The sequence below is a fragment of the Rhinopithecus roxellana genome, chromosome 9, assembly GCF_007565055.1.
Source record: "Rhinopithecus roxellana isolate Shanxi Qingling chromosome 9, ASM756505v1, whole genome shotgun sequence".
In the NCBI taxonomy this organism is placed as follows: Eukaryota; Metazoa; Chordata; class Mammalia; order Primates; family Cercopithecidae; genus Rhinopithecus; species Rhinopithecus roxellana.
In genome coordinates, this window is record NC_044557.1 from 66225977 (window position 1) to 66240924 (window position 14948).

A 14948-nucleotide genomic window follows, 5' to 3' on the forward strand; every position below is an offset into this window, starting at 1 on the left:
GAGGGCACGGCCAAACTAGGAGCAGCACTGTGAATTCCACCTGGCTGACTCAGGAGTAAGTCCATGAAGAGTTTGAAGATCAAACTCTTCATGCGGCGCCTCCTTTTGTACAATCAGATAAGTCTCTCAATTGGAAGCAGAGTTGCTCCAGCTTTCACTCATTTTTTGACTAGAGCTGCAATTTTACTTATTCTGCCGACCTTATAAGACTAGTCAGACTAGTCTTACTTGGCCATATCAAACTCAAAGTCTGTTTAAAATTAGAAAATGTTGGCCGGGCGCAATGGCTCATGCCTGTAATCCCAGCACTTTGGGAGGCTGAGGTGGATGGATCACAAGGTCAGGAGTTTGAGACCAGCCTGGCCAACATGGTGAAACCCCATCTCTACTATGAATATAAAACTTAGCTGGGCGTGGCGGTGGGCGCCTGTAATCCCAGCTCTTGGGAGGCTGAGGCAGAATTGCTTGAACCCGGGAGGTGGAGTTTGCAGTGAGCCAAGATCGCGCCACTGCACTCTAGCCTGGGTGACAGAGTGAGACTCTGTCTCAAAAAGAAAAAAAAAAGAAAAGAAAAAGAAAAAAGAAAATGTTCTAATACATTGGAAATAAAAATCTGGGAGAATTAGATGCCATTGTTGCAGCAGAAAACTTGTTTATAGATAGTAATCTAAACTAAAACATTGAGAACATCGTATTTAGTCTCAGTAATTCCAAAACTTATCTTCTGCAACTGATCTTCTTCAATGTATAAGTTAAAGTTTTTCAATATCCTGTAAAACAAGAAGGGAACACTGCACTATAGGACATGAATGCTCATGAAGGCAATGCCACGTACCTCTTCTGCTGTCCAGAAGGAAGCCTGTGCCTGTTTATACATTTTCCAAATATCAGGGTATTGGATTGGAAAGATGACAAACCGGCGAGAACTCTTTCTTAGGAGTGGCTCTTCATTTGACTTTATTTCATTGTCCTTGGTATCTGAAGATGATCTCTTTGAAAAATAAAGTACAAACACACTTTTTATATAGACATTTCTCCTTTATTCATACCTAAACACACATCTAGGGAAGTCAGGGAAATGGCACTGGTTTGAGAGCCTGTCTGCCTGGGTTGAATCCTTACTGTTACCTGGTAGCTGACTAATACTGTTAGGAAGTGTGTGTGTCACCATAGGAAGCTGCTTAACTTCTCTAACCCTCAGTCTCCTCAGCTGTAAAGTAATTCCTGCCTCATAGGTTTATTCTGATGATTAAAAGTGCTTTAAACAAAGCCTGGTATACAATAAGCACTCAAAAATTATTGTAATTATTGCTAGTTTGAGGGTAAGTAGAAAGCTACACCCATAAATGTCATGATGGGCAAATGTCTAAGTTTGTGAACAAAATGTCCCTTTAGAGTCTCTCTGATATAGAATGCTGGAATGAATAAGTTACTGGTATAAGCTACTTTATTTTAATGTTTTTTCTTTCTGCTCTTCACTGAAATACTATAATACTTATCTGAAAACTCATCACCTACAACTTAACCTGTGTTCATCTTAATCTTCTGATACTCCAATTTGTTACTTCTATTTACGTTTTAACATTACTGCATATGATCTCACTGTGGGCTGTCTCAAAGCTTTGTGAATAAAGTGAGAAACACAAACCTGTATTCATACTGCTTCAAAACATGACTGCACTCTAAGAGCAAATGGTGCCATGTATATATTTTTAAAATAGTCAGCGGGAACATTAGAAGAGGATCAGAAGAGTCGCACATGCATGAGAATGAGTATAAACAAAGGACATACAAATAAGCTAAACACATATAAACCAGGAAAAGAACACATACAAATTCTAGACTCCTAACCAAAACTGTCTCTCTCTACTGTGACAGGCCCGTTATGTTCCTTACTCCAGCCTCCACCCATTGTCACCTCGCCAAAGCAAGTGTTATAGAGGAGGAGGCTAAGGCTTAGCAAGAAGAAAGCCCAAAATACAAGCATAAGGCTATGCAAATACGGGGGGCTTGCGTGCTTTATACCTACTGCCATCACAGTACAGATTGTCTTGATTTTAACTATTTGTTTAAAGGTGTGGGCCTCCTCAGATACAACACTTGAGCCCTGGAGAAGAGGAACCAATTTTTATTTGTTGTGATGTTCCCAGGGCTTAGCATCGTGTCAAGCATGTTAGCTAACTAAATGGGCTGCTAATTCCTCTACTTCCTGTACTCCACAAATATTTGAGCAATTTTTTTTTTAAGACTGGGTCTTGCTCTGTCAGCCAGGCTAGAGTGCATAGATCATAGTAGTGTGATCACAGATCACTGCAGTCTCAAACTCCTGTGCTCAAGTGATCCTCTGTCTCGGCCTCCCAAGTAGCCAGGACTATGTGCACACATCACCATGCCTGGATAATTTTTAAATTTTTTGTAGAGATGGGGGTCATGCTATGCTGCCCAGGCTGGTTTCAAACTCCTGGCCTTTGCTAGTTTTGTTACTGAAATTTGGGATATACTGAAAGTATGAAAGTTGGGAACTTCCATACTTTTGTTACTGAAAGTTGGGAAGGACACCACAAGCAGTCACTCTTCAGCACCAAATGCCCTGACGATGAATGAAGTTTTTGAATGATGATAAATAAATTATCTGCTGAAGACTAGTACCTTTAAGTTAGAATGAAAGTCACATTTATATATACATTCTCCTGTTCTATCCTGAAAACCTGTAGACTATTAAGAGGAGAAGCTGGATTAGGAGTGTATTACAAAGGATTTTGCAATGTAAAGAGAAGGAGGTTAACCAACATCAACCTTTCAGCTGGGCTAGAGATGACATATTATTTCATAATGCTTAGATACGTGCACAAACACACATTTAAACACAATTTCAGAAAGTTCATGCATCTTGAAACTCTAGGCTCTCCAGAGTACCCTCTGTGGACCTAATCTAAGACCCCATATTTTAGAAGAAAAAAACAATGTGAAAAAAGATATGATGAGCAGGGCACAGCGGCTCATGCCTGTAATCCCAGCACTTTGGGAGGCCGAGGTGGGCGGATCATGAGGTCAAGAGATTGAGACCATCCTGGCCAATGTGGTGAAACCCTCTCTCCACTAAAAATACAAAAATTAGCTGGGTGTGGTGGCGCGTGCCTGTAGTCCCAGCTACTCGGGAGGCTGAGGCAGGAGAATCACTTGAACCTGGGAGGCAGAGGTTGCAGTGAGCTGAGATCACGCCACTGCACTCAAGCCTGGCGACAGAGCAAGACTCCATCTCAAAAAAAAAAAAAAAAAAAAAGGTATGATAGTATGTGACATTTTTGAAGAACTAGAAGTCATTTTCTATTTGAAGAACTAGAAGTCTGGACTTCATGGTAGTGGGGGCACAATGGGAGGAGATGAAACCTAAAAGGCAGCAGAGAACACTTCCCAGTGAAATCTGTGATCTCCCTAATGTCACAAACACCAGGAGAAAATTTCACTTTTAAATGTTTTCATCCTTTTAAAATAGTAATAAAAATAACCAAATGTTTTATACTGTACAGAAAGGAAATCAGCAAATCATCAATGCATAAACTTGTGTTTCCAGTTATCGTTTTTTTTTTTTTTGTTTTTTTTTTTTTTTTTTTTTTTTGAGACGGAGTCTGGCTCTGTCGCCCAGGCTGGAGTACAGTGGCCGGATCTCAGCTCACTGCAAGCTCTGCCTCCCGGGTTCCCGCCATTCTCCTGCCTCAGCCTCCGGAGTAGCTGGGACTACAGGCGCCCGCCACCTCGCCTGGCTAGTTTTTTGTATTTTTAGTAGAGACGAGGTTTCACTGTGTTAGCCAGGATGGTCTCGATCTCCTGACCTCGTGATCCGCCCGTCTCGGCCTCCCAAAGTGCTGGGATTACAGGCTTGAGCCACCGCGCCCAGCCTCTTTTTTTTTTTTGGATGACCTCAGATGAAAGTTTCCCTTGGTATCTCTGCTTAACTGAAGAATACCATGAGAGTGAAAAATAGGCAGTTAAAAAAAAAAAATTTAAAACCCTGTAACCATTTGTAAGGATTTTTCAGAGTTGAACCAAGCTTTTTACTTTTTTTCCAAACCCAAACAAAATTGAGAAAACAATATTTATAGTGACAATAATACAGTAGAGGCCTTATTATGCAAAGTGATCCAAACAGGTAGTTGAAAATTGGCTAAAGGTCAGAATCATAAGAAAATGGTGTATTCCTTAAACTATGTGACTTAAACACATCATTTTTTTTTTTGGAGACAGTCTCGCTCTGTCACCCAGGCTAGAGTACAATGGCATGATCTCGGCTCACTGCAGCCTCCGCCTCCCGGTTCAAGCAATTCTTCTGCCTCAGCCTCCTGAGTAGCTGGGATTACAAGTGCCTGCCACCACGCCCAGCTAACTATGGCATTTTTAGTAGAGATGGGGTTTCATCACGTTGGCCAGGCTGGTCTCGAACTCCTGACTTCAAGCAATCCTCCTACCTTGGCCTCTCAAAGTGTTGGGATTACAGGTGTGAGCCACCGTGCCCAGCCTAAACACATATATTTATTTATATTTATTTTTACTAATCTTCTGCCATATGGTCAAGCTTTTTGCTTTTTTAAACTTGGCTCACTGACTGAAGCCCCAAGTGTTTTGAATATTCCCCACCATAATGTATCACCTACACTTTCTAGCTTTAACATTTTTCTTTTTTTTTTTTTTTTTTTTTTTTTTTTTTTTGAGGCGGAGTCTCGCTCTCGCCCGGGCTGGAGTGCAGTGGCCGGATCTCAGCTCACTGCAAGCTCTGCCTCCCGGGTTTACGCCATTCTCCTGCCTCAGCCTCCGGAGTAGCTGGGACTACAGGCGCCCGCCACCTCGCCCGGCTAGTTTTTTTTGTATTTTTCAGTAGAGACGGGGTTTCACCGTGTTAGCCAGGATGGTCTCGATCTCCTGACCTTGTGATCCGCCCGTCTCGGCCTCCCAAAGTGCTGGGATTACAGGCTTGAGCCACCGCACCCGGCCAACATTTTTCTTTTTTTAGAGACAAGGTATTGCTCTTTTACCCAGCCTGGAGTGCAGGTATGATCATAGCTCACTGCAGCATCAAATTCCTAGGCTCTAGGGATCTTCCTGCCTCAGCCTCCAGAATAGCTGGGACTACAGACACATGACACCATGCCTAGTTAATTTTTTTAAAATTTTTGTAGAGATGGGGGTCTTGCTATGTTGCCTAGGCTGGTCCCGAACTCCTGGCCTCAAGCGATCCTCCTGCTGCAGCCTCCCAAAGTGCTGGGAGTACAGGTATGAGCCACCTCACCCAGCCTCTGGTGGGAATAGAAATATATCGGTGGTGGCTGGCCAGGTGTGGTGGCTCATGCCTGTAATCCCAGCATTCCGGAAGGCTGAGGTAGGCAGGCGGATCACTTGAGGTCAGAAGTCCGAGACCAGCCTGGCCAACATGTTGAAACCCCATCTTTACTAAAAATACAAAAATTAGCCGCGCGTGCTGGCGCATGCTTGTAATTCCAGCTACTTGGGAGGCTGAGGTGGGAGGACTGCTTGAACCCAGGAGGCAGAGGTTGCAATGAACAAGATCACTGCACTCCAGCCTGGGCAACAGAGCAAGACTCCATCTCAAAAAACAAAACAAAACAAAAAGAAATATATGGATGCATGAGAGAGCAGCCTACTAGCTACAGAAACTTCAAAGCTCATGGGTATCTATATTTTTACAGGGTTAGTAAAGGAGTAAAATTGGTTAGTAGTAATCTGATTTTTAAAAAATTTTGGAGCAGGTCAAAGTGGGCTGCTTATATATAAAACACTGTGGCATCTAATAACTCTAACATGTATGCTATTAGGAGCCACTGAAGGTTTTTAATCAGGCAAATAACATAATCAGATATATGTTTTAAGATCACTTTTGTAGAAACATTGCTAGATTAGAAGAGAAATTAGAGGCAGATAGAACAATGAAAAGATTATTGTACCACCCATCTCTTGCCTGAACTAGAAACACACAAAAAAATTGATTTAAGTGATATTCAGAAGTAGAATGAATTATTCTTGCTAAAAATTTGAATCTGGGACAAGGGGACAAGGAACAGTTAAAGATGCCCTTGATGTTTCCAGCTCCAGTAACTGGGTGATAACAAGACGTAAAAGGCACATAAAAGGTGCTCGGAACCTGGAGAATAAATGAATAAATCAGACAAAAATGTTGTCTTAACAGAAGTTTAACTCCTCCCACCAAGCCAGGTGACAACAACAAAGTTACAAACACAATATCCTTACAAAGTCAACTAGGTCATTAGAAAAGATAATGAATTCAGGTTGTGTGTGGTGGCTCATGCCTGTAATCTCTGCACTTTGGAAGGCCAAGGTGCGCAGATCATGAGGTCAAGAGATTGAGACCATCCTGGTCAACATGGTGAAATCCCGTCTCTACTAAATATACAAAAATTATCTAGGCATGGTGGCGTGCACCTGTAATCCCAGCTACTCGGGAGGCTGAGGCAGGAGAATCACTTGAACCCAGGAGGCAGAGGTTGCAGTGAGGCGAGATGGTGCCACTGCACTCCAGCCTGGCAACAGAGTGAGACTCTGGCTCAAAAAAAAAAGAAAAAAAGAAAAGAAAAAGATAATGAATTCAATTTCAAGATGTCCAGTAAGCAGTTAAAAATGTAACACTGCAGAACAGGAGTGATGGAGATCCCATTAGTGGTTGCCAAAGGAATGGATGCGATTATCCAGACAGAACATACAGAGTAGCAAGACAACTGAAGATACAGCCTTAGAGAATGCTGGTATTTAAAGGGCAGATGAAAGAAGAGGAGCTAGCTGAGATTAAAACAGACTGAAATGGATGCAGGACAAGGAAAAGCAAAAGTAGAAATGATGTGATTTGGCTAAAGCAAAGGATCCAGACTCGTAAGATAAATCAGACTAAGAAGTTAGGAATCAATTTTGTGGCCAAAGATCTTCAAACACTGGAGGTCTGGAAGGCTCATACTCCAATTCTCCCCATTTGCCCCAACCACAGGTGCTGGCATTCACTGCAGGGTACAGTTTGAAAATCTGTACCCCACAGATGTGGGGGAACAAATAGTCATGGAGAGTTTCTGAATGGGAATTAACATGAATAGAGGTGGCATTAGGAAGACTAATCAGAAACCCATGTATAGGATTAATTGACAAAAAAACAGATTTTGCAAGCAACTAAGGAACCAATTTCAAAGATGGAAATGAGGACTTGAATTAAGATGTGGCAGTTAGCATGAAAAAAGCAGCTTCAACAAGACTTCACCAGCCTAAGGTGTTGGCCAGGCTTTTTGGTAGGAATTGCGACCCTTTTGGGAGTTTTTTTGGGGGTACAGGGTCAGTAACACAGAGGCACTGGTCTAATGAAGGATTAACTTGGCAATGGTAATTAGGATTGAATGGCAGGTAATATAGGAGATAGAGAAACAACAAAATTATTGTAGCTGCACAGGTGTGAAGCGATGAGAATTTGAAATAAAGTTTAGCAGTAGGCATTCCTTAGTGACATTCTACTGTCTTTTTCAGAATGGTACTTCCAGTTTCTGACTGACTCAATTTCTGGTCACCCAGTTGGGAGATATGCCTGGGCATGTCAGGACAACAATTTAGGTCAAGATTCCCCAGCAAGCACGATGCCCTAGTTTAGGCTGGCATCATACCAGGCTCTTACCTCCCATCCAGCCCCAATTCTACCACTTCTGTTTCTTTGCCTTTACGTCTCTTCTACTTCTGTAAAATATCTGCATGTTGTCATAGTCATACACTACTTGTAAGTATCATTTTCATCCCACAAAATCTGACAGAACAAATGGGATACTGGCCCAGGTGCAAGAACTTGGTTTTAAATTTAGCTCCACTACTGAGTCCTGGGCATGCCATTTAATGTTTTCTGGCCTAAACTTTACCTTGAAAATAGACTACAAATTAGATTAGCAATAGTTAACTCTGAGAAACTGACAAAAACTATGGACCCCTTTCTCAGAAGATTAACATCTGCACATAGAAAATCTACATACCACTTCAGATTTATAAAGCCCCTTCTAGTCTACCCATGGACTCTTTAAGACAGTGGGGGGTTTTTGTTTTTGTTTTAATATGTGTACCAGGATCAGCTGAAATACTTGTTAAAAATGTAGATCTCAAGAGATTTTGATTCACTATGTTTGGGGTGTGGGTTCAGCAATTTACATTTTTTACAAAATACTCCAAGTAACTCTGATGCAGGTCTCCTATTATGCACTCTGGCATCTACAAAAACAAAGTGCTTCAGGCATCCCAGCATCTCAAGTTAAAAACTTTTGGACCACTAAAATTCATTCTGAATCTAAAATTCTGTCTGTCTTTGCGGGTCTGTATCGAGATAGGAGTAATAAATAAAATTTAATATCCAGGTGTTAAGCCTGAATCACTGCTGGTGTCATTAGCATAAACAGCAAAGTCTGAATTTTCCCCTTTGAGTAAGGAAGTTGGTACTAAACGCATTTGTTTAAAAACAGGAAGAAAATGCTTGAGGGATATTTACAGTTAGTTACTAAATGCTTACAAAAATCAAGTCAAATAAAATAAAATCCCAAACCTGGAATCTACAACTTTCTAAAGAAATGTAGGGCCAAGCATGAATCTCTTGGGGGTGGAAACGTTTGTTTCCTCCAAATCTTCACAGTATTAAAACAAAGATACCACAGCAACAGGTTCCAGTAGTACAAAAAGCATTTCTCTTGCTCACAAACGACTTAGAAGTATTTGCAAAATGACACTGTTTGAAAATTATACAGCAACAGTTTAAACTACCATACAATCCTAGAGTCTAACAAATTCTGGTTTATTTTAGGTACTTTTATCAGCATAAGATCTGTGGACAGGATGAACAACTTGGGCTTAAAAGCACTTAAAACTTTCGTGGCACTTTGCATAAAGCATTTTACTTAATTCTCTGTGAAGTATCACTTCCATTGTATAAAGGAAGAAAGTGACCCCAAGATTCAGTTAGTTAAGGAGCCGGGCCGGAGCAAAACCGGCCTCATGAGGATTTCGTGCCCCCTTCTACGTGTCAATTTCCACACGCGTTCTCCATCCCAAATGGTATGCACCTCTCCAGCAGAGACGCCACAGTCCTCTTTCCTTGCCTTAGTTTCCCTAGCCAGGGCTCCAAAACAGAGAAGGAGGGTGGGAGAGCGTGAGGCGGACTAACGCAGGGGTAAGTCTCACCCCGGCCGGAGGCCTCCAAGCGTCGTCCTTGGCTGGCTCCGGGGCAGAGCAGCGGAGCGGGACGCAAACCCAAAGTCAGCTCCTTCCTCCGCCCTCCCCGGGGACGGCCTCCTCGGCGCTCGCAACGACGAAGCCAGGCTGCGGCGAGGGAAGGCGGACAGGCCTGTTCTGACCGCGACCAATAACATTTCCTACAGCGGTCCTGCAACTTGCAATCTAACGGGCTGGCGTGACTGCGGGGAGGGGGAAGAAGCGACAGCAACATTTACCTCATCCTGATCCAGTCCGGCCGCTTCCGGCCTTTCTGGGTCGCCCATCGCGCAGACTCCGCCGAAGCTACGGGCGCTGAGGGAACTGAGCTAAGCAGGCTACCTCCAACTACGACAGGACGCAGGTGGTCCGCTGGTCCGCTGGTCCGCCCCGCCCCCAGCGCTAGGGTCCCGGCCGGCCCCACCCCGCCGCGCCGGCCCTGCTCTCTCGCCGGTCCATCGAGTGACTGTACCAGCGCCGGCCTGGCCCCGCCTCCCCTGCCTCGGGGCTCCGCCTAACCTCGGCCAGCCCCGCCTCCCCGCCTGCGGCCTAAGGGAATCTCCCCGCCTCGGCCGACGCGCTTCCCCAACCTGCGGCCTAAGGGATCCTCCCCGCCTCTGCCCGCCCTGCCTCCCAACCTGCGGCCTTAGGGATTCTCCCAGTCTCGACAGGCCCCGCCTCCCCTGCCTCGGGGCTCCGCCTATCCCGCCCAGCCCCACTTCCCCGCCTGCGGCCTAAGAAAATCTCCCTGCCTCCGCGGGCCCCGCCCAGTCGCCGGCTTTCCCCTGAGGTTACGCCGCCGGCTCTGCACTGCCCAGCCTACTCCAGCTGGCCCCACCTCACCGCATCGGTCCCGCCTCCTCCGCTCGCGCCCTCCGGGCGCCCACTCCTGAAGAGCTCACCTAGAGCCCTCGCGGCCTCTTTTTACTGCCGGCCCCGTGAGGGAGTCGGCTCGCTGCCCACCCCGCCCGGTCCCAGCTCGCCTCGCCCTCCCCAGGCTCTAGCCACCTGGTGCGGCAGGTGTCCTGCAGGTCGGCTCCAGATTCCCGAGCTTGTGCTTTGCGCTAGCCCAGCCTGTCCTGAGACACTGCGGAAGGCCAAGAGAACGCGCTGTTGCTGTGTGAAGCGCCGGGGACGGGGCAGCTACACCGCCAAACACTTCGGTAGGGAATGGGCTGGCTGGTTTCGTGCGTAAGCAACCGAAAAGGGGAAGTGGCTGGGGGAAAGTGTGTGTGTGAATGCGGGTGAGTGAGGGGGAGAGGGACAAGTTACTAAAGTCAGGAAAACATTTTGAAAAAAAATCTTTTGAAAAAAAATAGTTTGGTCTAACAAAAATAAAATGGAAGAGAGATTTAAGTAGTTTGAAGCTGAAAGATTGACGGGATCTTGCCGTGACCTGAACAGCATGCACCTGTTTTGTGGATGGCTGAAAGATGGTAAATAGGATCAAGATCTCACTTTAAGCGTTGAAAATGCTGAAAGCTCTTTCTCAAACCTGCCATAGCGTGGGGGTAGACAGTCTTTCTTTCTTTCTTTCTTTCTTTCTTTCTTTCTTTCTTTCTTTCTTTCTTTCTTTCTTTCTTTCTTTTTTTTTTTTTTTTTTTGCGGCACCTGTGGGAGTTTATTAGGGGGAGCATTTCCTTAATGTGCATGGACCAGAAAGGCAGGGGTGGGAGGAGTCTGCAGCCACGCTCCGTGAGGTATGTTCTCGCCGTGGACTCAGGTTAAGGGGGGCTGGCCATCCTTCTTCAGCCAGCGCATTTTCTCCTGGTGCTTCTCGATAAAGTCGTCAACATGGGCATCCAACATGGCCTCGGTGAGGACCCCATCCTTGGAGGCATACGCCTTGGCCTGACAGGACTGAGCCAGTTGTGCGATCTCCCGGCTCGACATGCCGTCAGTCATCTCAGAGATCTCCTCCCACTTACTCTCATAGTCCAGCGGGGCCAGCTTCAGGCGCTGCTTTCCTTCTGTTAGCGGCTTAAGAACATACTTGTCAAAATACATTCTCAGCAGGCGTTCCAGCTCCTCCGACCAGGGCAGGTCGAAGTGCAATATCACGTCGATGCGGTCGTGGATGTCCCGGTGTAACTGCTGGGGGTGGCGGCTGCCCAGGACCAGCATGAATTTGTTGCTGCGCTCCTTCGTGTGCTTTAGGAAGGCGTTCTGGGCGACTCTGAGGTGATAATTGCTTATATCCTCAGTGGCTCGCTTCCGAAGGAAGGCGTCCGCGTCGTCCATGAAGAGCAGGAGGCCGCGCCGGCTGGTATTGGCCCAGTCAAACAGCTTGTGCATGGCGGTCACGCCTTCCCGCCCCATGAGGGCCAGGTCCTCGCCTGTCGTGATGGCGTAGTCCATGCCCGAGTACAGGGCGAGATTCTTGGCAAACAGTGTCTTCCCGGTGCCTGGTGGCCCGTACAGCAGGACGTTCCTGTACAGGCCGCTGTTCTGCTTCGTGTTCCTTGTTGTTATAGCAATGTCTCGCACCCTCTCTTCCAGGCTGGGATGCAGCACAACACCCTCCAGCACGTGCTGGGGCCGACTGAAGTGACGCCGGCTGACCTGGAAGGGGTGCTGCAGCGCCTCCAGCACCGTGATGCTGGATGTCTCGCTCACCAGGGACGGCTTCCACAGCCGAGCCTCGATGAAGCCATTCTTGGCTGATTTTACCCCGACAGCCAGCAGCGTCAGCCCAATCACCGTGGCTGTCACTGTGTCCCGGTCTGTCACAAAGGAACGGAATCTTTCCCCAAACATGGTGACAGCTGTCCTGATGGACGCAAAGAAAGTTTGATGGTGCTTCTGCACGGACTCCTCCTGCTTCCGTAAGTTCTCCTCATTCACAAGTTTGAGCTTGGACTGTTCCTCCAGCTGCAAAGTCGGCTCCTGCATCTGCACCAGATTCACGCGTCCTTCGACATGGCCTGTGGGCGTTTCTCGGTAGGTGGAACCAGAGACTTGAGAAAAGAAATGAGACACAGAGACAAAGTATAGAGAAAGAAAAAGTGGGCCCAGGGGACCGGCCCTAAGCATACAGAGGACCCACGCTGGCCAGACAGTCTTTCTTAAAGCAACTACTAGGGGTCAGATGCTGAGTGAAATTTTTTTTCATCTGTGAACTTTAATAGCCACATAGATTCTACTAAGCAACTGAGTCTCAATTTACTATAGGCCACTTGGCAAATAATCAGATTCATTCACTTAATGTCATCAAACAATATTGTGTGTCGGGCATCATGTTTAGGTATTCAAGATACAAACATGAATGAGTTCGGTGAAAAAGAATCATCAGGCCGGGCGCGGTGGCTCAAGCCTGTAATCCCAGCACTTTGGGAGGCCGAGACGGGTGAATCGCGAGGTCAGGAGATCGAGAACATCCTGGCTAACACGGTGAAACCCCGTCTCTATTAAAAAATACAAAAAACTAGCCGGGCGAGGTAGCGGGCGCCTGTAGTCCCAGCTACTCGGGAGGCTGAGGCAGGAGAATGGCGTTAACCCGGGAGGTGGAGCTTGCAGTGAGCTGAGATCCAGCCACTGCACTCCAGCCTGGGCGACAGAGCGAGACTCCGTCTCAAAAAAAAAAAAAAAAAAGAATCATCATGGGCATGCATTCTAGTTCCCTCACTTATTAGCCATGCTGCCTTGGGTCAACCTCTCTGAGACTCAGCTTTCTCATCTACAGGATAAGAATAATAATCCCTTCCTCATAAGGTTGTTGTGTGAATTTAATAATATATGACTTGTAAAACACTTAAGGGGTGGGAAATCACCTTGATGCAATGGTAGCTTCCACGTACGAGTCAGGCCATCCCAGAGGGTCATGGAACTCGAGACCAGGAGATCGAGACCAGCCTGACCAACATGGCGAAACCCCGTCTCTACTAAAAATACAAAAATTAGTCGGCCGTGGTGGCGCATGCCTATAATTCCAGCTACTTGAGAGGCCGAGGCAGGAGAATCGCTTGAATCCGGGAGGCAGAGGTTGCAGTGAGCTTAGATCGCGCCATTGCACTCCTGCCTTGATGTCAAGAGCGAAACTCCGTCTCAAAAAACAAAACAAAACAAAAAAATTTTCCTTGGCTTTACAATCATAAACGAAATACATTACAATTCTTCAACTGAAGAAGATATGCAAAAACTGTTACGGCATTTTGTTTGTTTTATGTGTGGGTTGTTTTTTGTTGTTAGAGCAAAATAACTAACTGGAATATAAAGATAAGACCTCAAGGAGCATGGCACTAATGGAGAAGGGAGTCTTCGCAAAACCATTATTTCTTCCCCCATTCTGTCTTCATTTGATGTGGATCAAAAGATAACATTGGCCATTTGGTTAAAAAATGCAATACGCTTTTATGTATTATAACTATGGCATATACAATATGCCATAAAGACTATATGAATATGTAGAATTCTGTTACTCCTAGAGATCTTGCAGTTACACATTTAATTGTTTACATAGTTACATTGTAACTGATACATACTTTACATACAATAAAGTAATGGGGAAGAGGAAAATGATAGAGAAAACTATAGTAGTCAGGGTGTGGTGGAACCAAATTGCAGTTTTCTAATTGAAAATGCATCCTTGGTAGCTAAGAACAGAGTTCTGTTTTAAAGTAGCAGACTCCTTTTTCAGTCAAGACCTCCTGTCCTTGGAACACATTAATTGTATCTTTAGCCTCCGCACCAACTTTACAGGTGTGTCTATTTCATTGATTGGTTGCACATGAAGTCTAGAATCTGATCAGCCTCATTGCCTAACCCTGTTCACAATAGGCTTTCATTAATTTACTGAGCAGTATATGCCTTTTTTTTTTTTTTTTTAAAGATGGAGTCTCATTCTGTCACCCAGGCTGGAGTGCAGTGGTGGGATCTTGGCTCAACGCAGCCTCTGCCTTCCAGGTTCAAGTGATCCTCCTGCCTCAGCTTCCCGAGTAGCTGGGATTACAGGCGCCTGCCACCACACCCAGCTAATTTTTGTATTTTTTTAGTAGAGACGGTGTTTCACCATGTTGGCCAGGCTGATGTCGGACTCCCGACCTCAGGTGATCTGCCCGCTTTGGCCTCCCAAAGTGCTGGGAGTACAAGTGTGAGCTACTGCACCCAGCTGGGATATGCCTTTTAATCTTAAACTGCACCACAGACCCATTCTGCCCTGCCACCTTCCAATTAATAGGATTGTTGTTCTCAATCTTGCCTCCTTCCTTGGGCTTTCCGTCAGCCAGTCTTCTTAACTGCCACTTCACAAAATGGGTGTCAGTTCTGTGCCAAACAAGCATACAAGCTGTACCCTGTTAAATCATTTTAAAACATAACAGCAAGGGGAAAGAGATTGAGTGGACTAACATATTTTGGTTAGGATGTGGGAAGGGGAGAGAGTGGAAGGATTATACTGTCTGAATCTTAATGTTACTGTTCATGTACTGTTTGATGCATCAGCCTTCCTTGCTGGTGGTGTCGTTATGAGGACCATAGTGAGGATGAGCAAGAGTGCTCAGCAGGTAGAAGGTGGAGCCTTCTTTTGGAGAACTGGTGGAACCTGACTCCAGCTGTAACTGGATTTATAACCAGTTATAATAAACCTACTGAGCAGTTATGGATGGTATCTGTGTTTCTTGGACAGAGCACGTGTGGGGCCAGAGTGGATCTCACCAGTGAGTGGCTGATTTAGGGATAACGTAGTTGTCAGTCTGGCAGTAACA

General features: G+C 45.7%; 1 protein-coding gene and 1 pseudogene across 1 annotated transcript in view; both read right to left on the reverse strand.

Moving 5' to 3' along the window:
- RRM2B (ribonucleotide reductase regulatory TP53 inducible subunit M2B) overlaps positions 1 to 9481 on the reverse strand; it is a 37040-nt gene extending 27559 nt beyond the window's left edge. Inside the window, 3 exon segments of the mRNA XM_010354534.2 lie at positions 836 to 991; positions 9217 to 9270; positions 9272 to 9481. Coding sequence (XP_010352836.1) covers positions 836 to 991; positions 9217 to 9270; positions 9272 to 9481 — 420 coding nt within the window.
- Positions 9482 to 10870: 1389 nt separating this feature from the next.
- On the reverse strand, positions 10871 to 13480 carry LOC104655155 (annotated as a pseudogene).
- Between the last annotated feature and the right edge of the window lie 1468 nt (positions 13481 to 14948).